Genomic DNA, 27,468 nt, shown 5'->3' with positions numbered 1-27,468 from the left:
CGGTCAAAGTCGGTTTAGCGAACGAAAACCACATTTTAGCGCCCGTTAGGCTTAGCAGGGCGGACACGACTGACAGCACGTTGTTTAGTTCATTATTAGGTTCATCCAAGTTCAGTGTTTGCATTCGTATGTCCAGGTTAGTCTAAGTTCAGTGTTGGCAGTTTCCCGCGCGCGACTGTGCATTTTATAGTCGTAATAACGTTTATTTACAGTAGTTTATTTTGCACCGGGGATTTCGATCACTTTATTTCGAGGCGCACCCAAGTTCAGCTAACATAAAAAGGTCGGGTATATGAACGCCATAAACGAGAAATAAAATCACATAACATAAAAACGCGAAACAAAATTACATGTAAGTGCGGTGGAAGAGGCGGTGAGGCGGCTCGAACTGTGACGGGCTTTTGAGGAATGAGGTCAAATGACGCTTACGAGACGTGGGCAAATTATGAAGGCACTAGTTATATGGTTCCATCGACCCAACTAACTTTAAAGGGCTGGTGTGCCCGTTTTTAGCAATTTCGTCTACGTCGCGCTGGGAACTCAGCCAAGCGTCCTGAGCTGGCGTCTCGTAGTTGGGTTACTGGAACCATATCACCAAGTAATCAGTCAGCTCAAGACGCTTTGCTGCGTTCCCAGCGCGCCGTAGACGAAATTCTAAATAGGTGCACACCAGCCCTTTAAAGTGCACACAGCCGGTAGTTGGGTCGCTGGTACAATATCACCAAGTAATCAGTCAGCTCGGGACGCTTTGCTGTGTTCCCAGCGCGACGTAGGCGAAATTCTAAATACGTGCACACCAGCCTTTAAAGCGCACACAGCCGGTAGTTGTGCCGCTGGAACCATATCAATGCCTTCGTAATTTGCGCATGTCTGGTATGCGTCATTTGACCTCATTTCTGAATGCCCTCATACTGACCTCACACCCCTCAGGCCACATCGGTGACTTCACTCACATAGACCTGGCGACTCTCAAGCCTCATGAGTGCACTCACAGGAGGTCTCATGAGGGGCACAACCTCATGAGTGCACTCAAGGGAGACCTTATGAGGGTAGGACCCTCATGGGTGAGGGCTTGCGTTTGTGAGTGCCGTGGGGGTGAGGGCGAGTGAGGTTTCACCAAAATGCCCACCTATGATTGCAATATAGCATATGCTGGAGGGCACCGGCAAATTAATTATAAAAGCTACGAAGTTGTCCCAATGAGAACATCTGGTCCCTTCGGTCACCTGATACCGTAGCCGTTCAGAACAAAAATCCGTTCGATAGATCGTCCGCAAAAAATTCGTGAAGGAACACTTTTTTTTTCTTTATTTTGTTCACAGCGCATCTCCAGAGACGCGTCTTCCCTTCACTCCCAATGTGAGAGGGTGTAGGAGCACAGTGCCACCTCATGCGTCGAAGATGAGCTTTAACTTGTGGAAACAAAACAACAACAAATGTACCAGGTGACGCTATCGGAACTGCACTTATTCGGTTGCATTTTCTGTTTTCTTTTAATCTTTTTCCAGGACGCAAGAGGCGATAGTGTGCTCTTTCACTCTCTCACATTGGGGGTGAAGGAAAGACGCGTCTCCGAAGATGCTCAATGAAAAAAAAAAGGTGTTCCTTCAGGAATTTTTTGCGGACGATCTATCGAACTGATTTTTTGTTATGAAAACGGCTACGGTATAAGGTGACTGAAGGGACCAGATGTTCTCATTAGGACAACCTTGTAGCTTTTATAATTAGAAAGTCAATTGTTGAAAGTTAATTAGGACATTGCCTTAGGAGTTTGCTGCAACTGACTTCATCTCGAACAAAAATGACATATATATTTTTAAAAATCTGTTTGCATTGTGACTGCGTTTCTTCCCTTGAGCAAACGCAAGGGTCACAGCACAGGCGTCGTTAGCACGCATACTGTGTGCAATGTAAAACTTAATTTCTCGCGTTTAAAAAATATAACCCTCGAGATTTGCCTATATGTGTGAGAAGTGGTGTTCGACTAACTGTCTGCACTGTCGGCAATTTTGTACCTCGGCCTCTACGGCACGAATTTTTGGGGTGAATATAGGCATTTGTCGCAAAAATTAACGTTTTCTTCATTTTTTTACTCTGACACTGTTACAGCTATGACGTCCATTTTTCCTATGTAGCTTGGCATATGTATTGGCTACCACGTGATTTTTTTTTCGTGATGATCAGGCTAAAGAGAGAGACTCAGAATTCCAAAGTAATATCACATTTTCTTGCCACATTAGCATCTCAGAAAAACTATCGTAATTATAAGCAATGTGAATTTGCATGCCTAGGTTGTACCTGTTTTTTGACAGAGTTCACAGTTTACAAAACGCATATGAGTTTCGTTTTTTGGATGCTTCAGAAAAACATCATACGTAAAATAGGGTTTGCTGCATTTAGCGGAATTTGAGGGTGCTGTAAACTCGGGAGGTTAATAATTAGACTTCAGGATTTCTGGACGATGTTATATGCGTAATAGAGAGTCTACACAATTTTTTTCATGAAGATCTGAGGGGTCGAGCGACGCCCCCGGGACTTTTGGTGTGGAATGACCCTATGGGGATATGTATTGGTAACAAGCTACTATTCGCACAGCTTTAAAAAAGTGACTGATATCTTCTTGTGGAGTTAATTTGAGCAACATGCCGATCCCATTAATCCCATTGTCCTGTAGCATTCTCATACCAGATCAACCCACGCAGAATGGGTGGTGGTGATTGGTCATAATCTTAGTCCTCACTTTGGAATAGTAAACTCATGCCCTGTCCCACGCGGCAAGAAATTAGGTAAACTTTAGGTAATTTAATTTCGGCTATTAAGTTAATTTGTTAATGAGGTAACAATCATCATCACTGGAAGAAAACATAAAAGTACCCAAACAGCAGGTTACCAGAGAGACCTTCAAAAAACTAAAAATTGTCTAAAGATAAACTTTACAGCACTTTCACATACCTCTCAACGTCAAACTTGGCACCCTCGTCCTGTGGTAACAAGTTTAATTTCTGTGAGCTGTCCCACTATCATCGTGCTCGTACGTTTTTGCGAGGAACGTCGATGGTGCAAATTTTTCAAAAAAAGATGGCGATGCTCCTGTGTGAGGTTGTGGAAAGGTCTGTTACTGACATCAGAGGACTATACGCAAGAGACCTGTTAGGTGGTTTACAACCCTGACAGGTTTTTCATAATACCAACGTTGCTTTCTTTATTTTACTCTGCAGTTGCGACCTGTACAAAATATAGCTTGCTTTACACGCGTTCACATTTCACATGATTAGTGCATTACCACACTCGTCTGAAACTGCTCAACCGGCACTTGTGCTCTTTAACCAGGTTGGATAATGTCATCTGCACACACTTCTCTGTCAAGAGGACCGTAGTTCATTAAAAAGTACCTGAAATGTACACAACGCAATTAACAACGAGTGCAACAGATCATTATTTTGTGAACGCTAATATTGAAGAGATGGATTACCTTAATATAATCCCTAAATCCCTTGGGCTCGCAACGTAAACGGACAACGTAGGCCTCGACTTGTTGTTGCGACATCCGAAGAGATGGCAGATACACCTTGAGGTAGGTAATGAGTTCTTCTCCCTGCATTAAGTTTAGTTATACATGCAGAAAGAACAAGAAATGCCCTAAAGACTAAATTGTTTAAAAAATGACAAAAATGAGTTATTAAAAATAATAATAAAGTAAAAGTTATTTAACAACTATGAAAGATGAAAGTCACTGAAAAGGTTAGCCAGCTGTAGGGATCGAACCCACATCTTCTGGATTTCCGGTCCAGGGCTCTACCAATTGAGCTAAGCTAACATGCCTCTCCAGCGACCTTCATGGTGCGTCATCTGAAGGGACGAGAAACCAGCCACTCACTCTCACTCACCCTCCTTTCACTCAGAACATCTGTTTCTTTCTTGTTCAACAGGTGCTGCTTGCGTCGATTTCAGTCCTATGAATGTGTGTATGCGTGAGCAAAAAATGTAAGAGTGAAAGGAGGGTGAGTGAGAGTGAGTGGCTGATTTCTCGTCCCTTCAGATGACGCACCCCGAAAGTCGCTGGAGAGGCGTGTTAGCTTAGCTCAATTGGTAGAGCCCTGGACCGGAAATCCAGAAGATGTGGGTTCGATCCCTACAGCTGGCTAACCTTTTCAGTGACTTTCATCTTTCATCGTTGATTTCTTAAGCAATTTGAGGCTTTGTTTGTATCTGTCCCCTCTGTGTTGTTCCAGCCTCAGAACATCAGTTTCTGTCTTATTTAACAATTTTTGGCAAGTGGTTCACAGAACTTACTCGTTTCTTCCAAATGGTCTGCATACAGGCAGCAACCTCAGACAGTGCCTGTAACAGATGGGATTTACTTAAATGCAGTGTGCAAAACTGAACAACACCCCTTTAAATACCCATGATGTCCTAAAACACATGAGTATATTCATATTCAACTTTAACAACCCGACCATCACGCAACTTCATTGCGTTCCAATGGCCAGCTCTTCTATACCGTATTTACCCCTAGTTTAGCACTAAAAATGACAAGAAAACAAGAATCGCATGATTTGCACACCAGCATTTTCGTGCACGGATACCTGGCACGCACGTCTCAGCGGGGCGATTGCCGTCAGTGCTAACGAAGTTATTGCGGTGCTTTTGTTTGATTTGCGTACACTTTCGGGTGATGGTTCACTGACGTGATGGGCGATACTGTCATTCGAACTACAAAACGCGGAAAGAAACGCTGGACAAACACGCTATGACAAACCTCACTGCGCAACATGAAAAAGTTGGCGAACATGGCGCTCTTTCGGTTGTCAAGTGCGACTAGCAGCATCTCGACATATTTCACCGGTACATGAGCGGTAGCGGGCCGGCATTTTGCCTCCCGACCGTCGGCGGCTGTGCGGTATTTGCGTGCTTATTTCGCACTTGCGCAATGGAATGATAACGTCAACATCAGCTCCACCGAGAGCCTACACATGTATTACCGGAAATTTTGCATCATTTGAATATTCTAATGGACATTGCTGCGCAATTTGCCCCCCCCCCTCAACTTTTTCTGGGGAAAAAGCGTGCAAATTATACAATTAAATACGGTAATCCGTGCGAAGTGGCTAATGTGTTTGCAGATTACTTTGCTTCCTGCTTCTCCTCTGATACGAGACAACCCTTGTAAAAAGTGACATTTTCTTGCCGTGTACACCTGTTGAGGAGCACGAGGTGTTGTCTGCAATACGTAAGCTGAAACCTAAGTTTACTGCCACATCAGACGGTGCACCCGATTTCATTGTTAAGACTTGCTTGTTCGTCCACTATGTCACATTTTCAACCTATCTCTGTCGTCTGGTATTTTTCCCAAACAGTGGAAGCATTCTCTCGTTGTCTCTATACTAAAGGGTGGGGATTGCAGCAGCGTTACTCGTTATTGTTAGGGCCTGACTCTTTTGGGTTATATTTTTTAACAAAATTGGGAGGTAAATATCGGGTTATATATTTTGCTCCAAGAATTCGGGTGTAATCGGGTTGAACGGAACCTGATTCAACCCAATTCTAGTTGAATTGGATTGGATCAGGCATAAATCTTTGGTTTACTCGGCATAACACATGTGACACACCAATAGACACAGAGTATCAACATTTAGTCCATGCATCTAAGAGGTGGCATGGTATGTGTTTTGACAATTTGTATCGGGGTATTTATGCATTTACAACACAGTTTCCAAAGTTCTGTGTTAGTTGTAATAACTTTGGATCCCCCTGATCCAGCAGTTTTTGGGGAAATACTGGGTTAAACCCTGTTTCTTCACGTTTGAATCGGCGGGTAAATACTAGGCACAGTCGGGTATAACCCTAAAAAGCCAGGCACGAATTACTGTCCAGTGTCTATACTAAATTCACTTGCCAAGATATTTGAAATGGTACCTCATAATCGTTTAGCACCCTACTTCAGCCCAAAAATTTGTGATTGCCAGCATGGCTTCAAAGGCAAATCTGTAGAGTCAAATTTATGCACCTTTACACATAGGGTGACACCTTCACTTGGCAATTGTGAGCAGGTGGACATGGTTTACTATGGTTTGACAAAAGGTTTCGATAAAGTCAATCATCCTATGCTACTGGAAAAGTTAGCTGGACACGGTATGTCACCCACCTATTATAACCGGTTCAATAGCTATCTGTCTAATCGCACAAACAATGTACGTGTGTCTGGCGGCCTCTCTGATCCTTTCATGTCGCTATCTGGAGTGCCGCAGTGCAGCCGTCTAGGGCCTTTGTTATTTTTAGTTTTTATTAACGATTCTGTACTATCATTGCAACATTCCAGCATACTTTTGTTTGCCGATGATATCAAGTTATTCCGTATCTACATGGGATGATTGTGTGCTATTACAATCGGACGTTGAATCAGTAGTGCAGTGGCGTGCCAGGAACTGCCCTGTTCAAAATAGCACTAAAACGAAAATGATGACTTCACCAGAAAATAAAAAACTTTGTTGTATATAACTATTTAGTCAACGGCACTGTTGTTGAACGTGTTAATGCAACCCATGACCTGGGTGCGATTTTTGATGGTGGCTTGTTTTTTTGTGAGCATGTTAGTGTTACCTGCAACATTGCAATGTCTACTCTTGGATGTATCACCCGACTTACAAAGGAATTCCGTGACACTGTTTGTGCTATTTCATTGTACACAGCGCTCGTTTGCAGTAAACTAGAATTCACTTCAGTTGTGTGGAATTCATTGAATATGACGCAAATTAAAGAAATTGAGAGAATGCAAAAGAAATTCATAGGCATATTGTATGATAGATACTTCAGGAATGTTTGTTATTATAAGTATGATAGCATCCTCCGCAGGATGCATGTGTGTTCAATGTCACTGAGGAGGATGTTTCGTGATTTATGTTATGTTCAGAAGAATATTCGTAGGAAACTCAATAGCCCGGATCTTTTGAATGACATCTATTTACATGTGCCATACAGGCCCACACGTTCTGCAATATTATTCTACCCTTCTGCCGTCATCGACATTGTCCACCGAGTCGTGTACAGCGGAGTTCAACGATTGTGCTTGTGACACTGACGTTGATATTTTTCAAGGTCTGCATATACAGAGGAATCCCACTAAATGAAACTCAGTTAAATGGAAATTACGGATAAACGGAACAATAGGGCACCTTTGGTTGGTTTCCTATACAGTCAAACTCCTTTATAGCGAACACCTTTTTAACGAAAATACCACTACAGCAAATTTTTTTTGCGGTCCCGCTGGGGCCTATAGGTCCAATAATGGACATCCTTTTTAACGAAAATACCTTTACTGCGAATTTTTTTTGCTGTCCCCTGAGTTTCGTTGTAAAGGAGTTTGACTGTATATGCAATGATAAAAATCTTCAGATAATTGAAACAACCCGCTTTATGTACTTCGGGTAAACGGAACAAAGTGGGGAGGGGGTACCGAGATGCCGCCGAACCTGGAAGACTATCATTCACGTCTGCTAATTTGATTGCCAAAGTCAACACTGTCGCCATAGCAGGCCGTGCATTGAAGGGTGATGTGGGTGATGCCACATGATACCGACAGGTAATATCGGAAACCTGGACGCGTGAAGTGGATGCGCAGTCTGCCCGACTGAACAGAAAGCTAAACCTCATTGTAGACGCTTGAGATGCGAATGAAATTTTTTCCAAGCATGTATATTTTGTAAACAAATCGAAAAATGCAAAGAGAACAGCTGTTAGTTTTTTTTTCTTGCTACCTACAGTAGTGGAAGTTGATTATCTTGACATAAAGTTGCATTTCATGAAATCTGTGTACTTTGCTTAAATGGAACTTCCGATAAATGGAACAATATTTCCATTCCCTTGGAGTTCCGTTTAAGAGGAATCCACTGTAATGAAACAATATTTTCTTAGCTACTTATCCGATGGTCAGCATAGTTTTTTTGGCTCAGAGTGTCATCTGTTTTTACCCATTACGTTTATTTTCTTTCTATCTCTCATTTAAAGTGCACCACTCATAAGGATTATTTCCATTGGTGGGCACTAAGAAATAACCAAATATTCTGTCCTGCTGGCTGGTATGATGCTAATAATTAAACTTACCAAAACAGTTTGGGCATCAGTCAGGTCGAAGGAATCCTTAAGAGGAGCATGAAAGCAGACTGGCACAATAGAGCTGTACAGGAAATCCACAAAGTGTGGTTCTGCCTCGGGTCCGCCCCACAGTTCTACCATCTTCTTCAGAATGGTGAAGCACGTTCTCTGTGCCTGCATAAACGGAGAAGCTCTCAGAGAGGACTGTCCTGCAATGCATGGCCCACCCTGCAGGACATGCAGTCACACAAACGCGTACAGCCAGACATGACAGGGCCTCCGTGCTGTCGTTTCCCCCCCCTCCAATATTCTATATCTTTAACGTAACATGCTACAAAGAAAGCGTTCAGTACGTGTATTTAAACATGGACCGAATTCAAATTTGATGCTGCGTTACTGTAGGTCTTGCAAGCGTGAAGTGAGCGTAACTGTCAGCCCCTGCTGACAGATAGGGCGTAGTGTATAGCAGTGCACGGGCCACATTCTTAAGCCCAGGCCCAGCCCTTTTTTTATTTACCCATCCCGGATCCAGTCTAAGGATGAATGATTCCAAATTTCTCGGCCCAAGCCCGGCCTAAGCCCCATAAATTTATAGGCTACCTGGCCCAGCACAGTGTATCAGGCTGCAAAATTTGACCATGGATAACTAACAGAGGGGTAACACAGGCTTGAGTCTCATCGAGGCCCGGCAATGTACGGTCCCGAGCCCATAATGGTCAAACCCGTGCCCAGCCCAGACCTGCAAAAAAAAAAAAAAAAGATTTACGCGGGTTTTTGGGTAAGCCCGATCCCGTGCAGTGCCCTAGTGTAGTGTCCCTCTTTGGAGATTCCACGGTTTCCAATGGCGACTCAGGAATGCTGGTAACGTTTATGAAACCGACGCGCAAGTTCCCCAGTGTAGCAATGTCCAAATTCATGAATACCTACCACGGGGTCAGGAAAGTCTACAGCTCCCTGGATAATGGTGTTGAAGACTTGTTCCAGGCTTTGGGCATCTACGAGGCAGAGGGGTGCTTTATTGCTTTCATTCACATATAGTCTTCTCCTACAGGTGTGGGAGTGAAAGACTGGTGCGATACCTTGACAAGCTATGACTTCGATGACGTTGTTTGTAACGATTGCGGCCACAAAGAGGAAGTACGCTCTTTGCAAGAGCTGCCGGTCCCTCTGGGCCTGCTGGTCGTCTGGGTCGATGGGAGTCGCGAGGGCACCAAAGATCACTTTGACAAGCGGCAGGAAGATGCGTTGCAGGAAAGGCACCACCTCTTTCTGAAACACCCATGAGAGCTGAGACCTTAAGGTTAGCAGCCTGCTGCCCAATCACCTAAGGGTGCTGCTGTGGGTGACTTCAAAGGAGATCATGACTGATGTCTCTTTTCAATCATAGCCTTAGTAGATTCTGGCTCAGGAATAATTTTTCCATCAGATTTCTAATATACACGTAACTTTATCCCAATCTCAATATTTAAAAAAAAGTAAAAAAGAAGAGAAAGAAATAGACAAAAAGGTACATGTATATGTAGGGTTCTTCATTTTCGGGTTTTATGATTTTTCAAATTCGGGTGGGGGTGGGAGGGTGGGGGTGGGGGAATCGAGTGCTATGCACACACGAGAATTCGAGAAGAAATTGGGCGCTACGATCTGGTGTTTGTTATGTCATCAGGAAGTTTTCGGGTGAAACGAAAGGCATAGGGAACAAGCCACCGCTGTGACACAGGCATGAGAAACAACAATCTCGATATTTCCGCTCGAAACTGGGGCAGTGAATGACGGCGGTATTCGAACACTTGCCGGAGCTCAAAAAAAGCTCGTCTTTGACTCCTGCATGAGGGGATTATAAAAGGAGGAGAAATAGGTTGTCACGAATAGCTCTCTTCGCTGATATTATGACTCACTTCTCCGAAAGCTTACCTAGAACGACAAGCTGAAGGACCGCAAGGATTTCGGGTAGGTATCGGGTTTTACCTGTATTCTTGAAAGCTCGTTCGGGGGGGGGGGGAACTATCGTGAAAAATCGGTTTTAACCCGAAAATGAAGAAACTTAGGTACCCATATTTGTGTACTAAATGATGCAAACACTACATTATTTTGCATTACAATATTCAAACAGGGAGAACATACAAAATAAAAATAGAGAATACACTGGAATCGGGGAGGAAGTGAACTGCCTACAACAAACTATCGGGTAATGCAACGGTTGGTCCTTTACACAAATAGTGGTGAAAAAATCTTAAGTTATGGCCGAAAAGGCCTGTCTAATCATACACAAAATCACTCTTCTCGAATATGGTGGCAAAAAAGGAAACTACCTTGAACTTGCACACTATCTGGTTGATTAATGGGATCAGTTCCTGGATGCTGCGCACGTCGGGTGACTGAAGGAGGCGGTCACAGGCTGTCGGAACATGGGGCAGGACTTCTTCTTCCAAGCACACAACCAGCCGGTGCAAAAACTGCCGAACTCCCGACTGGAGCGCCCCTTGCTCACAGGGAAGCTGGAAGAGCACAAGTTACCAAGTTTCAAGTTTTGCAGACTTGGCTTATTTTCCAATGCAGGTTTTCTTGGCTTAAAGTGACAGTCCGGTCGAAAACATAGGTCTGGGAAATATCGCCTTATGATTTCTAATACTCCTCACAACAACTGTGCAAAATATTTCAGAAGAAATCGTATCGCACGATTTATAATCGATTTTTTTCTATGCCGCAGTTGGTCCTGAGTAAAGGCCGCAGCGAGCTCTCGCGTGACGTGCATAAGAGCAATGCCGCACGTGACTTGCGCATGCCTGCTTCCGCGATAGTTGATTGTTGCGTGCTAGCATTTGTCCATTATGATGTTTTTGAGTAGTAATCACGCGTTATGTAGACTAAAATGCAGAGTAGCGCCAATGTAAAGACAGGTATCACGACGCAGCCTTCTGTTCAGTACACTCATAGACAAAAACACCTCTCTGCATTCCCAGCAACGGCGCAGTCCTCCGCTTCACTTTGTCCATTGGGGACGTCATGCTCACATGACGGCTGACGTACATAGAGGATCCTTGGGGCAAGGAGTATGCGAGGGAGAAAAACGAAACCGGATGTCTTCAGAGGAGTATTTTTTATTCGATATCTCGAAAACCACGCCATTTTCTGAGCTGAAACTTTCGACACAGCATGTAAGCCTCCGTGGCAGTTGGAAAAAATCAACTTCCGGTTGTCCCGGACTGTCCCTTTAAAATGTTACAGCAGTGGTGCTGCATAATCGACAGTGGGAGTCCGGCTGAGCTCACGAGCACACAGAAGACATCAACACCGATGAACTGACAGCAGCATGTTTTTGTCTGGGCTTCATTTGTGTCAAAATTCCTAACAATATTATATATGAAGACTCAATATGCTATATCTACAGGGTGTTTCACCTAACATGATAAGAAATTCTAACTGGCGACGTACTCGGTGGAGAATTGTGGGATTTCCGGCAGTTACCTTCTGGAAACTTTTGCCGTCATTTAGGAAGGCTTCGGAGAAGTTTTAATAGAAGGAAATTTATTTTTTTCAATTGAACTTTGAAAATTGCCAAGGGAACCCCACTTCCTTTTTTTACAGAAATATTAAGTCCTCCACTGATAACCACAGATATAACGAAAACTATGCATAGTACCGCAACAGAAACAGTCGAAAACAATTAGTAAAAATGACGCTTTAGCCCCTCCTGCTTGATTGTCGCAAAGAACAGCGCGTAGGAGATGCGCAGAGAGGAGGAATTGTTCCCGCCTCTTTTTGTACCTTTCATTCTTTTGCTTTCACCTTGATGCTGGTGACAACCGTCTTATCACAAAGAAGGCTAAACAAATGGAGGCGGGGATACTTCCTCCCCTAGACACACATTTTGCACGGTTATTTGTGACAATCAAGCGGCGGGGCTAAAGCATATTTTTTACTAATATTTTCGACTATTTTTGTTGCAATACTGTGCATTGTTTTTGTTGGGTCCGCGGTTATCCCTGGAGGACTTCATATTTCTCTTTAAAAAAGTGGGGTTCGCTCGGCAATTTTCAAAGTTCAATTGACAAAATAAATTTCCCACAATTAAAAATTGTCCAAAGGTGGCAAAAGTTTCCGGAAGGTAATTGCCGAAAGTCCTGCAATCCTCCGGCGAGTATGTCGCCAGTTCGAATTTTTTATCACATTAGGTGAAACATCCTGTATATGCTGCAGTTGTGGGCCACAAGATCCTGTCTCTTTGAGCACCAAAGACATGCGATTATGGCAATCACTGAGCTTTTTTTGTGAACGAGCAAGCATTATATAGAGAGCCTGAAGTTTTGGGACAGGGTATTTTTTCTAAATTCGGGGTGTAAAAATTGGGTAAATAAACATACGCTTGAAATTAATGGAAATTTGGGTGAAAAAAACATCCCGTACGCTAAATTCAGGGAGAAATCTGGCTCTAATAGGGGAAGAAAAGAAAAAACTAACTCTACTGCTTTAGTACATATAGTGATGCAATTGCATTTTCTGCCCAACAAGTTAGAGTGCATTCCTGCAGACATCTCAGTGAGGGCAATTCGCTGGGTAAAAATCGGGTTTCACCCTAAACAGAGAACCTTCAATTCGGGGTGCAAATTCACCTTGAAACATCAGGCTCTAACTATATTATATCATATTATTCGGCAGCAACAGGAAAGGGGTTTTACCAGGTTTAGCACTCTCTAAGAATGATGCACAAGGCAAAGCAACCTACATCTAGAGCTTGAAGGAACACTTGAAGAGCTTCCAGGTACACTGCGACACAATTACAGCTCTTCATCGTCTGGTGGTTCGAGAACGCTTTGCTTGTCCGACTGGAACAGAAGAAGTGCAGCTAAACAAACAGCTGAATGGGGGCTGGGGCATATTCGAACAGATATTTATGCACACCAGACATTACCTGGTGACTGCCATGGCGTGACTCATGCACTCTACTATGCTGCTCCGCTTTTGTTCGTCCCTTTCAACAGGCAGCTGTTGAGCTAAGGACTCAAACTTGCTCATTACAGGTATCAGCAGCCCTTTCATCAACAACTGCTTCTTCTGCAAGTTCAAGTCATTCCCATAGAATAAGTTCATTTTCAGTTCAGAAACGGTTCATTTCCATTACTATGTAGTCCTCTTTCCCTCAAACTGACCTCTGCCGGGAACTGGTCTGAAATGATCAGAACTGCTGTGGCTTCAAACAGGTAGAGCTGGTCATCGGGAGAAAGAAGGGCACTGGAGTGCACCAGACCATTTTCTGTGGGACACAGAGCAAGGAGGTCTTCCAGACGACTCAAAATGTGCTCCGTGAAGCTCAGAAGGTGAGCCCTGCGGACATTGGCAATAGGGTGTTCAGTTATGGCCTTCTGACTGCTTCTTTTGGTGGAGAGACATAACTGGAACATAACTGGAACACTGGACTCACCGAAGGCTCTTGATAAATCTTGAAAAGAGATAGGACACCCGACTCCTTACTTTAGGACTGGGATTTCTCAGACCACGTTCATCCATGAAAGCAACCTGGTGGAACAACGAAGTAAATACAATTTAGAGTCATACTGCACATCGGAAAGCCGGATTTAGGGGGTGGGGGTGGAGGGGCAGATGGGGTATATACCCCAGGGACCGCCTCTAAAAAGGGCCCCACACATTTGCAAGGTGCATTTTTAAAAATATTATCTTTTCAAAGCTCATAATAGAAATTATCTGTAGCCAGACAGAATTTTTATACAGTACAATATCTGCGCTACCTGATAATGATTTTTCATTAAATTTTCCAATGATATCTAATGTTATGACCATTCATGGTGACGCTCACGCCTTTTGTGCAACACTGTAAAGTCCTTATTGTTCACATGCTCTTCATTTTCACAAAATTCACGGATTTTCAGGGCACCCGAAAATTTCTAGCAACATTTGACACTCTGAAAAACTATGGTGAAATCACAAACATTATCTTCACAGTTGGTTGTACATTTTATTGGTAAGCATTTGTTCTGCTTTACACGACAAGCATGTGTAATATCGCTTCCGTGAAATGCGCTACAGGAAATCTCGAGATTATTATTAGGAAGTAAGCTGATCAAAGCTACGATTTTTACCATTCAGAATTTACTAAATTTAGTGGTCGTGGATATGTGTCCACATCCAACAAGAAACACAGGCCCAATTGGGAAGCGAGAAAGCTGCAAAAAATACTCATTCTTTAGGCCACTGATGCTGGCGTTAAAATCCCTGGTGATTGTGTACGCAGCAGCTCACAACAGCAACAGCAGTGCGCTGTGGATTCCACTCTCCCTCTTGAGATGCCGTGCACGCTTGGCATGGCCACCCCATTGTGAGGACTCCGGTACAATGGCGACAGGTGCACAGCTCACCATTTATTTCCCTCTCCCTACACTGCGATTGACTGCCATGCCGGTCAATGGAGGTGCTGCAGGTGGTGTGGTGTCACGTGTAAGGCCCTCGGTTTCGCGGAATTTAGAATTAATTGTGGAATCTTTCGTTTGGCATAGCATTTCAAGGAATCCCTTGTTTTTAGGGGTCTGCGAATATTCGAGTTCTCGAATTAGAATTGTTTAGGATTTTCAGGTTTGGGATTTCCCTTCTGAGGTTTCTCTTTTTTGCGCTGGTTTTGAACTGTCCAGTTGCAGCCAAGTACAGGACGAAAAGAACACGAGACGCAAGGCGCCAACGCACACGTGTGGGAAACGCTTCATCTGCGTGCCAGCCTATGTGACGAAATCAGCCAGATTTTCTTGACGGGGACAAACATGTCGTAGCAACGAAGAGCCTTACGGAAGACGCACTGCCACAGACGTACTTGGAACGTGTGCGGGATCGTGACACGATATGGAGAACGTTACGTAAGCTTTGGCGGCGTACGAACAATGCGTGACGGTGCATCTTCTAGGCACGACGCAGACACGAATAACCGGCTATTTCACTCAAGAATAAAATGCCGTAGATGGTGCTTATGGTGCTTATTTCGAGTTGTTGTAGTTTTTCAAGAAAAACTTTTCCGTATCGTAGCGGGAGTTATCGATGCTTATGTACAGCGCGCGGACCCGCGAAGATCGTGATTCGTGCCCTTCAATTCGATACAGCGAAATGTTCGATACAACGAAAAAAATTGCGATCCCCCCCCCCCCCCCTGAGTTTCATTATATCGAGGTTCAACTGTACATGAATTTCATTTGGTGCGGTAACCAAGATTTTTATGATTTGATAAGTATCAATATAGAAATTTACTCACAAGTGCTTCTGGAATGTACTGAGTCTCTTGGTTGAAGAACTTTTCGTACCGTACCATGGTCTCAAAGTATTGCAAGGTCACAGCTATATGACCATACATACTCACTCCTGATATCATGAACTGCAAATGAGTCAATACAAACAGAGTACATGAGATAGCACAACCCTGTGGTACTCCCAGTAATGCAATGCAAGAGATGGTCAGTATCATAGTTGGCACAGTTTGTGGTTGTATGCGCCAGGTACATATGACTTTTCTTTTCCCCCAGAGAAGCCTGATCATGACCAAACATACTCACCAGTCTGAGCATTTCAAACATGGGAGGGACATTGTCACCACTTGCATTCATCTGGCTACAATGAAAACCCTACAAAAGGAGTGGGGCATACGAGTAAATAATATGAGTAAATCAAATTGGTGTGCGTTATATACACTACAATGCTGCATCACACAAGGCAAAGACGTGGGCTGGTCTTGAGACAATCAACATGTCATTTCTGTAGTTCTGCGGGATTGAGTCTTGCACAGACAGAATTGCGTCACTTTGGGAACAACTAAAAGATGTGTGTCCAGAGAAATGACATCATCGGCATGTATAAAGCAACACGTTTCAGTGCTATGAACATGAGAAGCATGTTCCCGTGCCTGTCCTGTCATATAATGCTGCTTATTATTCCCCCTCTGTAGCACGATGTCAGTAAGTCTGTACGCCTATGACTGATCCTTACTGGGATGGCTTCTGCCAACATGTAGAGGAACGATAGTGCCACTTCAACATCTTGAAAAGGCAAGCTTCTCCAGTTCTGCAGGGCTGTGCAGATCATGGAACGCATACATGATAATGTTACTTCTTTGTCCTGTAATACAAACCACAAAACTAGTTGTTCTAATGCGTTATCAGTTGACACTTCACTGCTATTTACTAATAGACTGACACACTCATGTTCAAAAAAGGAATCAATTGCAGTTTACAATTACAGCAATTACACAGCAGCTTGCATGCAACTAGTAAGTACAAGGTGGAAACAATACAGTACCAACTGGGCCACGTTGTCAAACAAAACTTTCAATGTCTTCCGGTACTCCAGGAAGAGGGCCTCATCCTCGCCCTGAATTCAAAACCAGTAAATGTTGTTACACTTCATAAACATGATGCCATATACTCATTAAGTTGAACCCACTTACAAGGAAGTCAATGACAAATACCAATATGCTGCACTACCATTAGTGGCTATTATCACAAAATATATATCACGAGCCTTTTTAGGTGACACTGATGTTCCAGAATGGCAACATGATACAAACCACTACAGTGATACAGTAGAATCTCGATGATACGAATCTCACGGGGTCGCGGAAAAAATTCGTATCATCCGAAATTCGTATCAAACGAATTAAACCAAAATAAAAATTGAGGCAAGAAAATAGACGGTGACTGTTCATTTTCCGTTACTGTCAGTGAAAGAGGTCGGTCGTAACGCTTTTGTGTCTCCGTTTTTGGCCAATGCTGCCCAAATACGCGAGATGATTCAAAAGACGTAGCACGTGCTTTCCACCCGCGAGTCGCGCGACAGTGGTCTAAAGCGAGCTTCTCGTAAAGCACGCAGGCGTTAGGTGAAGCCGACTTGCGGAATGGTGACGCATAATGTTGCCACAAGTTGTCCCGATATGTTCCTTCCACGTGTTCTGGTCGCTGTTTTCCGCCAGAGCGATGTCACACAGCTTCGCGGTTTATTGTTGCGAGGGGGGGGGGGGGGGTAAAAAGGTCAAAACAGAGATAAGGTGATAAGGTTCCGGGTCCTTGATCTTATCTCCTCCACCACCACCAAAACGAAAGTCATTGCTTGTATTGCGCTACATGATGTAAGGGAGTTCGTGGTGAGGATCGCCCTCCCTTTTCGAAAGAAGGAGCAGCATGACTCGCGAGCTCTCGCGTCACGGGGGAACGACCTCTGTCGCATCCTCGGCTCATTCGTATCACCCGTAAAGGCAAGATAACGCGTTCGTATAATCCGAACTCGAATACATGGGAAGAAAGGCATTCCGGCCGGGACCGGAAAAGAATTCGTATCATCCCGAAATTCGTATCATCCGTGATCGTATCATCGAGATTCTACTAATACCTTACAGAAATGTCCTGTATGGAACTTGTGCAGGGAAGGAATGCTCTCGCACTTTGTTATACTCCAGGTGTGCATTACAAGATTTTCGGAAATTTGGATATTCGCACAACCTTATATCTTGTATGCCACAGTGTCATGGCAGTACAGCATCCGATCTAAAGAGCAATTTTGTGTCCCACGTCCTGTTTCTGGCTTAATTGCACCAGCTCGTCATTTTTATACTAGAATATAAGCTTCCTTGTATGCAGGGACATTTGACACAAGCTTGACTGTATCTCTGAAGATGACTTACCTGGCGGTCAAATAAATAAGATTCATCATACTTGTATTTGTTTATAATTATATACAAAAGGGCCTGAAAACAAAGTGAGAATGAGCACATTTCTATAACATAAGGCTAAAGCTTGTCAGAGTCCTTCTGTGCACTTGTGAAATAGGTCATTCCTTTAATTTCTTTCTTTTTCGTGCATGGTAGAGGTTGCAAAATTACAGATTTAATTTTGTAATGTATCAGGGGCGTTCAAGTCAGAGCTGACTTTTGAGTTTATAAAATCAAAGAACAAATTTCAAGGACTGGAAACTGCATGAATTTTTTTGCATACTCCCCTGTTACATTTGCCTTGGCATAGAAAGATTTGTCAGTATGCCCGAGCCATCCTAGGACAGCCTGCTTCACATTGTTACTTCAACTCTTCTGTGCTGGTCAAAAGCTGAAAGCTGTCTTGGTACCCAGCATGCGCCGTAACTTTCGAAAATGCAAATTTTTCTTAATGATTGTGTTCAGCGATCCCACAGGAAGATTAGTCTCTTGCACAATTTTACGGCAGCTTATGCGTCGATTATTTTTGTTTCAGGTGTTCCACGCGCTGAATGTTCGCAGGAATGACTGATGTGGGCTTGGAGCCACCATGGCCGAGATAGTCACTGACAGACGTATGGCCATCTTTGAAATATTTACACCAATAAAACGTCTTACTGCGGCTGAATGTCTCATCCTCGAACTGTGCTTGAAGTCTTCTGCATACATACACGGGTTTGATGGCTTCATTCACAAGAAACTTAATCTCCACACGTTATTCATGCACGTACTAACACTGTCGTCTGCAATCTTAATTAACGGTCACTAGACTGGCCTACGACATGTGCGCCGCCTATCAGTAATAGCACACACTTGTCAGTTACTACTGTGTGTATCAACGCTAGTATACCTTTTTATTAGGGCTGTGCGAACATTCGACATTTCGAATACGAATAGAATATAGGGGAGGAATAGAATAGAGGAGGAGAAAGTTGATGTCGGGTGGCTTTTACTTGCATATGTAACAGGAGCACACTTCACCCCAGCAGGCTCATCGGGCACAAGTTTTGCAGCAACAGACTTTGCCCTCTCCAAGAAACTATCTGGGTGTCAAGCTGCGACAAGGCTATGACACTTTCTCAAAAGAACGTGAGGACACAAAACTATGTCTCTGTTCTCTTTGTGAGGTACGCAAGGTCGAAACAGCTAGTGCAAAGGCACCTTTGTCGCCCGAAAATATGGAGGAAATGCCCGGAAACGAGAAGTGCTAGAACTAGAACCATGACCAGAACCCCTGAACTCCGTAACACAGAGGCTCCGGGAAGCGGCAGCGATGCCGATGGCAATTGGGCTGGTATTGGATTGACGTTTTCGTCTGTGTGCCCAGAGAAAAAGCAGGCGTTTGAGATATAGAGAGGGAAACTGCATTTTCCGGGAGATTTGCTTCTCGGGCCGTACGTGCTGGAGCCGTACAATCGTACAAACCGGTCCGAATCCGGGAGTCTCCCGGACGAATCGGGAGAGTTGGCAGGTATGATTGCGGGCGATACGCGGACATTGCGAGCAAACCATAGCTCTTTGAGTCTGACCTGCTACCTTCTCGCATCCACCATCGAGCTCAAGATGTGACGGCTAAGCATGTGGCACATGACTTAGAGTCAGTCCACAATGTGAAAGGGACAGTCACACTGCATCAAATACACTCTGCCCTTGAGGAACTTTCCAATGAGGTAATTTACACTTGAAATTGTTGCAGTGTCAATGGTCTTGTGGGATTCGCAGCCGTTTCCTTACCCTTTCATAATCCGAGCCTCCCTATATATAGGGAGTGACTTTTTCTGGTTAAATGCCTTTCTCAGATTTGGGGGGTAAAAATCGGGCGCTATTTTTAAGTCTGTAATTCGGGGAGAAATCGGGCGATAACTGTGCCTTCGGGTGTTATCGGGTGTTTTTGTTTTCCTCTTGTCTATTAAGTCCTTTCCTAATCTCTTTTCTTTTTCTATTTTTTTATTGCGGGATCGTGACCTTCCAATGGTAATCCCCGAAGGCATAGACAGTGTTGACACACATGCGTGTATGGGCACGGCCTATTCTTACATGTGTCACGTGGCGACCTTTGTTCGTCTTCAGTAGAAACGTCACTTGAGGATTTCATATTGACTGGAATTCGGGGAGAAATCGGGCTTAACTCGAATTGGTCGTAGGTCAGTTTGGGGGGGAATAACCGGGCGGAATCGGGTTTAACCCGAAAAAGTCACTCCCTAGCTATATATTGCTAAGATTATCAAAACGTGGTTGTATGTGCACATTAGAGCACTGCATGGGCTCGAGCTTACCCCAAAAACCGAGCCCGGCCCGTGGGTCGGCCCCCTTAAGCCTTCTTTTTGCGGGTCTGGGCTGGGCTCGACCATTATGGGTTTGATCATTATGGCGCCGGGCCCGGACCGGTACATTGCCGGGCTTAGGTCAGACTCGACCCTATATTACCCCTCTGTTAGTTAGCCACGGTCAAATTGCACACCCTGATGCAATGGGCCGGGACGGGAAGCCTATACATTTCTCGGGCCAGGGTTCAGGCAGGTAAATCAAAGGAAGGGAGGGGTCAGGCTGTGCCTAAGAATGCGGCCCCTTTGCTGTGCTTTAGGGCACGTTGCAGTAAACAGGAACACTTAAAGTCCTTATTTGATTCAATATTTGGAGTCAAATATTTGCAATAATCATTTTTACACCAGAAAAATTAAAAGTCCCACTTTGACTTGGAAGCCCCTCGTAAGTGTGATAGGGTTCATCTCATAGGAACATAACTGGCCATACGTGTTATGCAGCTCAAAGCACTACTGGCAGTGAGTGTGCACAGTGGCACGTGTATGCAACATTCCATGTAGTCTCACCTGCACACTTGCTTTCCCTTGGTTGCTGTACATGAGAGGTTCTTGCTTAAGCAGCTGAACATATTCCCGAGCAAACTCGGCAACAGCCTGAGAAACATCATCGTCTTCATTGCCAAGGAAGTGGAGCATCAATGGTACCTTTCCTTCTAGCTCCTTTCTTGCCAATAAATGATCACTCTCGACACCTTTCTTTGGCAATCTGTACAAAGCATGTACAGTAAACGTTCGTTAATTCAAACTCCGGGGAACCACAGATTTTTGTTTGACCTATCTTGAGCTTGGATCGACAATAATTCGTCTAATACATTTTGCGAGACAAAATTATGGTCTCTTAGTAGACGGGTAGCTGATGGGTATATAGGTAGTCAATACATGAAACTTAAAAACAAAGTTTTCACAGCCAATCAAAGCAAGCAGTTCCTTGTTCAAAGATGGGTGCCTGAAAAGATGACGCCACCAACAGGCAAGGATTAAGCCATTTTCTGCCCATAGCAACATTTCATAAGGGAACGAAAGCTGTTAATCAATCGAAAGTGCCACCTTAATTAAGAAGCTTTTCAATACATTGAAAACATAGTGGGCTAAAGAAAAATTGAAAATCTGTTTCAACTAACTGAAAGTATGGATATATCAAGTCTGATCGATAGAAGAGACAAGGCGCTGACAAGCTGGTGTGTGATCAAGGAAGGGAAAGTTTTTGCTGTGTTTGAGAATTTGTTGTGTCGTCTCTTCATCCCTGTCTCGGGTTCCCTTCCTTGATATCAAGTCTGAATTTCTGGTGCTAGTATGACGAAACTGCTGTGTATACGTTCAAATCACGATATCCGGAATTATTAATACAGATTTTGAGCAAAGTTTGAACCCAGTCACCTACCAAGGGTTGTCAGGGTACTTTAGCTTGGTGCTTTGCAAGGGACTATAAAAGGAACCCTTACTTTTCAAGACAAGTGATCAGCTGGATCCCCATTCTGTTGACAAGCTTTGCAAGCTTAATTGAAAAATCTACATCATCCACCTGAAACATCGAATAGAATCACAACTACAAACACAATATAATATAATACGATCAATACAACATATGTAGACAGTATCTGACCTCGCTGAGTCCCAGAATCCCTGCCGACTGCAGCACCTCAGAGAGTGACTGAATTAGCTTTACTTTCGATAGAGGGTCCATGCCCTTCCCCACAATCTCATAAATGCACTCGCATGATGCTTCCCTCAGTGAGGGCATCGAGAGGAACTGAACGAGGATGGAGACGAAGCGGTCGTTGGCAACGAGTCCAATGTCAATCCATGCCACGTATGCCCCTATAACGTCGAGGCATAAGCAGGTCAATTCTTCATTCGCACCTTGGTAGCTGCTCGTCTGAAACAGACAGAGACAATGGTATGCAAGGGCTGATATAGACAACGATATAATACGACATACAAGTGGGAAGTTATCTGCACAGCTCCACAGTTTCCCACTCTACCCTATTGCTGTAATATAATTCGTAATATCTTAAGGTTGTTTTTCAGTTTTTATAAAGTCTTGCGTTCCACGCAGACTGAGGTATGGTATCGCAACTGTTGCGGTGAAACTACCTCATCCCATCGCCATTCATGTAGTAGATTTTGTTGTTGTTCCACACAGGGCTTTCTATGGTGCATATGATGTTTGTTAATGTGACAATTTGCTTTGTAACCAATATCTGCAGGAACAGTCGTGGTAATATTGACGAGGTTCGACTGTACACCATCAAAAGCAGCAAAGGCAGAATTTTCATGCAGTTTGAAATACCTTAAACACAGCCAATATAGTCTGTATACACCAAAGAGCCACATCTGCGGAACAGGAGCAAATATGATGAGGAACTCACCAGTATAGTGTACCACGAATTGACCAGGTCAACAACGTGCCTCTCCCGAATCGTATCCTTCAACATCGTGTTTCGCTCCATCTCCTGCGAATACAGAACAGGAGGACCCCCCGTTAGCGGAAACTGGATAGGCTGGACGACGTAGCCTATTTTGGTACCTTGGGGGTGTGTGGGATGTCTTTGTCGGCCACATCCCCGTTGATGGCCAGCAGGGTACGGAGATAGGAATCCACAGCTGGAGCCCCTAAGGACAGACTGCTAAGCAGGTGAGTGAAAAACTCCGGCCACCGCGCAGGGTAGTCACAAAGGAACACCCTGCACACCAGCTGGGCCATCTTGTTGCGCACAAACACCGGTTCCAGACCATCGTGATACACCTGTAATCGGGACCAAAATGCATGAACGCCTGCGTTTTAGGGTTACACCCCATAAACACCCGTTTCCACACCCTCGGTTTGCATCAACCTCCTCTGGAACTTTGCACTTCCCAACAGAAATATTTTGCATGACAGTTCCTGAAGGTAGTATGTTCATATTAAATGGCAGCAAAGTATATGTTCAAAATGTCCATGCCCCTTTGAATCATCAAAGAACATAAGCACCTCACCCAAGCTATGGCTTATAACCAGCTATGGCTTTTTTCCCGGGAAATTGCCCTCACTGAGATGTCTGTGTGAAAACATACTAAGTTATTTGGCAGCAAATGCAGTTACATCACCATTTGTACCAAAGCAGTTCAGTTCGTTTGAGTAACTGAGCCAGATTTCTCCCTGAATTTAGCGTATTGGAAGTTTTTACACACGAATTTGCATGAGATTAAGAGCACATGTATATTTACCAGATTTTTACTCCCCAAATTCAGAAAAAAATATTTCCCAAAAACTTCAGGCTCTACTTATAAGACTCAGGCCCAATGCGGCACTGCAAGCAGACCTCCAGTAAAGAATATCAAAAGTAGTTGGTCATAGATGGTATCCCCACCTTCATCTGTAACCACTGGCTGATGAAATTCCGCATTGCCTGCTGAACCCTTTCATCAGCTGTAGAATACCTGCAAACAGAAACATACCTTTGCTGCCATGATTCAAGCAGACATCTGATCAGCGACAACTGGCTCTGCACTTACCCTGTTTTCACGTAATGTTCCAGTATACTGATGCAGAAAAACTTGACGGAGTCATCCCTGCAAAGTATCAGATAGTTAACAATGAAAGATGAAAGTCACTGAAAAGGTTAGCCAGCTGTAGGGATCGAACCCACATCTTCTGGATTGCCGGTCCAGGGCTCTACCTTTCTTTCTTTCATCGTTGATTTCTTAGGCAATTTGAGGCTTTGTGTGTATCTGTCCCCTCTATGTTGTTCCAGCCTCAGAACATCAGTTTATCTCTTATCAGATAGTTGTTTGCAACCTACCCATACAGAGCTTCAATTCAGACTCTATAATGAACATGTATAATTTGTATACGTAATATAGATGTTTATATAAGTATATACATATATAAACATCTATAACGGACATGAGAAGCTTCATGTCAAAACGTGTCATGTCACGTCATGACGAATGAATATGTCAGAATGACAAAATGCCCCATCTGCCGATGGAGATGATGTATGAATTTGTAAGTAGAATTGTTCCACTTGAAATCATGTTTTTGTCATGAAGAGCATTGTAGAACATACAATACAAGAGGTGGACTTCACGATCACGCAACAACGCTATTTTAACAGTCCCAACAGTGCTTTAGTCTTGTGCTCACGCATCTGCGATCTGACCTGTACTGCTCCGCTTGCAGCGGGAGGTAGCTCTAGCTTCCACTACTGCAAAATATGTGCCTCGGCGAAGTGTATCTCTACATGGCGCAGCCAAGTTGGAGCTTCCCTCGTATGGTGTTGAGTGGACAAAGAAATGCGCAATATATTTCCTTCGACAACTGGGTGCGCTTGAGTTTTTTGCTGATTTGGAGGAAGGAAAGAGGAACTCTCAATTGGCACATTTCTCCATGTTTTAATTACATATGACACAACGGATGAACCCTGTTCCTTTTGTGTTCCTGCCATTATGATGGCATCTTTTATATTGCAAAGAGAAATTTTTACGTGCCCCTTATATGAAAGCCATACCAGTAGCAATTTTGTTTCGACTACTGACATGTTTGTACACATTTTTTGTTGCACTGGGCATATACAAACATCTGTAGCATTAAAAATACTTTTAAAATACGCGATGAGATACATAGAGGCTCATCGATTTCCTCTTTTATTTGTATTGTTATTTAGGGCCAGATTTTTTGGGTTTTTTTTATTTTTTGGCAAAATCTGGGGTAAATATCAGGTTATTTTACTTCAATAATTTGGGTGTAATCAGGTTTAACTGAACCTGATTCAACCCAGTTCTGGTTGAATTGGATTGAATCAGGTATAAATCTTCGGTTTATTCGGCATAATACACACAATATACCAGTAGATACAGAGTATCAATATTTAGTCCATGCATCTAACAGGCATCAGGGTCTCTGTACTGACAGCTTGTATGAGCATATTTATGCATTTACAACAGAAGTTCTGTGTTAGTTGTGAAGACTTCGGGTCCTCCCTGGTTCAGCAGTTTTCAGGGAAATATCGGGTTAAACCCTGCTTTTGCTAATTTGAATTGGTGGGTAAATATTGGGCGTAATCGGGTATAACCCTAAAAAGTCAGGCCCTAATTATATTCTATGAATGATGGGTCAACTTGCTAGGCGTGCGACTAACCAAGAGCCATAAACATATTCATGAGCCATCAACTGAGACCAACCAACCAACCGAGACTACTTTTAACTGCCGAATATTTGTTGTTGCGCCGTGGCTGAGCTTGACTTACTGAACAGATGGATCCAGCAATGTCTGCACAGACAACTGCCAGCCATTTGAAGATTCCTTCAGCTGCTCGAAATACTGGAGTGCCTGCAAGCAAAAACGACTTGTCTTAAATGCATGTCAAACGATGCAAGTAGCTCATGGGAGTTGAAGCATAATTTCTAAACCTAGCACACTGTAACTCTGCGTGGAGCTCCTGCCCAGGGCATAGCACAGCACTGCACAGGCTTGAATTTACCTGCCTGGCCCGTACCCAACACCACGGAGGCTTACCCGACCAGGCTGCCGGAACCTCAGCCCAACCAGCAGCTGCATAAGCAGACTTGGAATACAAACCGTCCAAGAGGTTCAATCCATACAGTAGAGACTTAATAGTACAGCGTAAATCACACATATCTGCAATGCGCAGCCTTTTATGCAGTTTGTGCTTGCGTACCAACACAACACGTCGGCATCGAGTCTCGCGTGGTTGCCTGCAGTACACGCCGCAGCGGAGACATGGTCCTCAACATGGTGAATTCCAGAATAACACAACGCCTACGTTGTAGGGCTTTAGCAGGAAGACGGAAGAAGGGGATAGGCCTCGTTTTCAAATGCTGAGGATTAAATAATATGTGAGAATGACTCACAATGGCTCGGCCGGACTCAGGCCCGAGAACTCTCTGACTTGACCAAAGCCCGCAGTTAAAACGATTTTGGGCTCCACACTCTCAAGTAAAACTTTCAGAAACCTCATGTACAAAGGGAAGGAAGAAAAGGCTAACTGTAACAGAGTACTAACCCTTCTGTGTGCTCCTTGGTCCCCATGAGAGAGGAATCCCTGAATTGCTTCAACATCCATCTTTGCTCATTTGTACCTCCTGCAAACAAATGATTATAACACACATGAGTACAGAAACACGATCACCATGTAGAGCTAACACCACTTCTAAAGTAGGCACGAAATCCACGGAGAAAGTGCAGAGAGCAAGCTACACATTGCGTCGCCACTGGTCATTACAGAAAACGTCTGACAGCCATGACCACTACCCTCCAATTCCAAGGCGCACAACTGCAGTAGTAAACTTTATTTTTATAGTAACTGCTTACGGCTATTCGTGACACCATTGTGATGGAAGTTCAGTCGGACTCGGTCGCTACCATTTCGGCAAATAAAACCTCACATTCCGAAATCACATCTACGAGTGCTACGTCCATGACTCAGAAGACATCCTGAAGAGAAAGCTTTACGCTTCCGTCTTAGCGTTTGTACACTGTCAGCAAACGCGCTATTAGTTGCAATACCCTCCAAGTGCCTCATTAATTCACATTCTGCCAAAGCAACGGAGAGTACTACACGGTGTTCGTGTTTCCCCAAATGCGACGCTACTGACCGATAATCTCTTGGTATTCAAGTATTATTCGCGTGAGTTGTGAAGCTGTATAACGGTTGAGCTGTGTGTAGTCAAACTCGAGATATCTATTCGTTTTCACGATAAGAAATGCTCGAGGAAAAAGTCAAAACAAATCATAAGGAAGCGCTATTGCAGTGCGCACAGAGCAATGCCGATTTCCATACATGAACACGTGTTAGCCATTGGTTAGCCATTCACCGGTTCGACATACACATACTCACTTAAACGACCAGAAGTATACTACTGATTGGAGTGTAATTGAAGTAAACAATAGAAGTTCACACATATGCTATGCAAGTTTTATTAGGAAACCGATAGCTCTCGTGCTCTGTCAATCACATTTTGGTAACCATACGAACACAAACTCTTAACCATGCAACCATGAATACCAAAGCATAACTGCTAGGTAATGCCGTTGCGCTTCACATCCGCTCTGCTATGTACTGTTCAGTGAAGTACTGACCGTCATATTTGATGACATGAACAGTGTATTGACGTGCAGTTCACCGGAGAACAACACACGCGACCACACAACCATCGCAAGAGGGAGTTACGAGTTACGTTGGTGTCAGTCATCATCATTCTGGTGCAGCAGAATAAACCATATTTATATAAATTCACAAAAAGTTACAGTATTAAATAACGTATCTTTTTGAAAATTTATTTTTATAACAAAAAACATGTGGGTAATCACTTCTCTTTCA

At 43.8% G+C, this 27,468-nt stretch overlaps 1 protein-coding gene across 2 annotated transcripts; it reads right to left on the bottom strand.

Moving 5' to 3' along the window:
- Positions 1-3,175: 3,175 nt before the first annotated feature.
- On the bottom strand, positions 3,176-27,333 carry LOC135400777 (exportin-T-like). Of its 2 annotated transcripts, none has more exons than XM_064632685.1 (26): positions 27,228-27,333; positions 26,152-26,230; positions 25,375-25,457; positions 23,641-23,697; positions 23,496-23,565; positions 22,673-22,891; positions 22,515-22,598; positions 21,749-22,021; positions 21,588-21,667; positions 20,653-20,851; positions 17,756-17,818; positions 16,378-16,449; positions 16,069-16,197; positions 15,639-15,707; positions 15,341-15,460; positions 13,511-13,605; positions 13,239-13,413; positions 13,001-13,143; positions 12,815-12,914; positions 10,401-10,586; positions 9,171-9,378; positions 9,019-9,086; positions 8,101-8,265; positions 4,294-4,341; positions 3,473-3,595; positions 3,176-3,392 (listed from the first exon to the last, which is right to left on the bottom strand). In XM_064632685.1, the coding sequence occupies exons 2-26, from the start codon at positions 26,209-26,211 to the stop codon at positions 3,363-3,365; spliced, it is 2,919 nt and encodes a 972-aa protein (XP_064488755.1). In that variant the 5' UTR covers positions 26,212-26,230; positions 27,228-27,333; the 3' UTR covers positions 3,176-3,362. The 2 variants fall into 2 exon arrangements, with proteins under 2 accessions (XP_064488755.1, XP_064488756.1); XM_064632686.1 differs by having other exon boundaries at positions 9,171-9,360.
- Positions 27,334-27,468: the final 135 nt, after the last annotated feature.

This window comes from Ornithodoros turicata, chromosome 7 (assembly GCF_037126465.1).
Source record: "Ornithodoros turicata isolate Travis chromosome 7, ASM3712646v1, whole genome shotgun sequence".
NCBI classification, from domain to species: Eukaryota; Metazoa; Arthropoda; class Arachnida; order Ixodida; family Argasidae; genus Ornithodoros; species Ornithodoros turicata.
The sequence above is the reverse complement of the archived record's forward strand: the minus strand, read 5'-3'. Positions and strand labels throughout refer to the sequence as shown.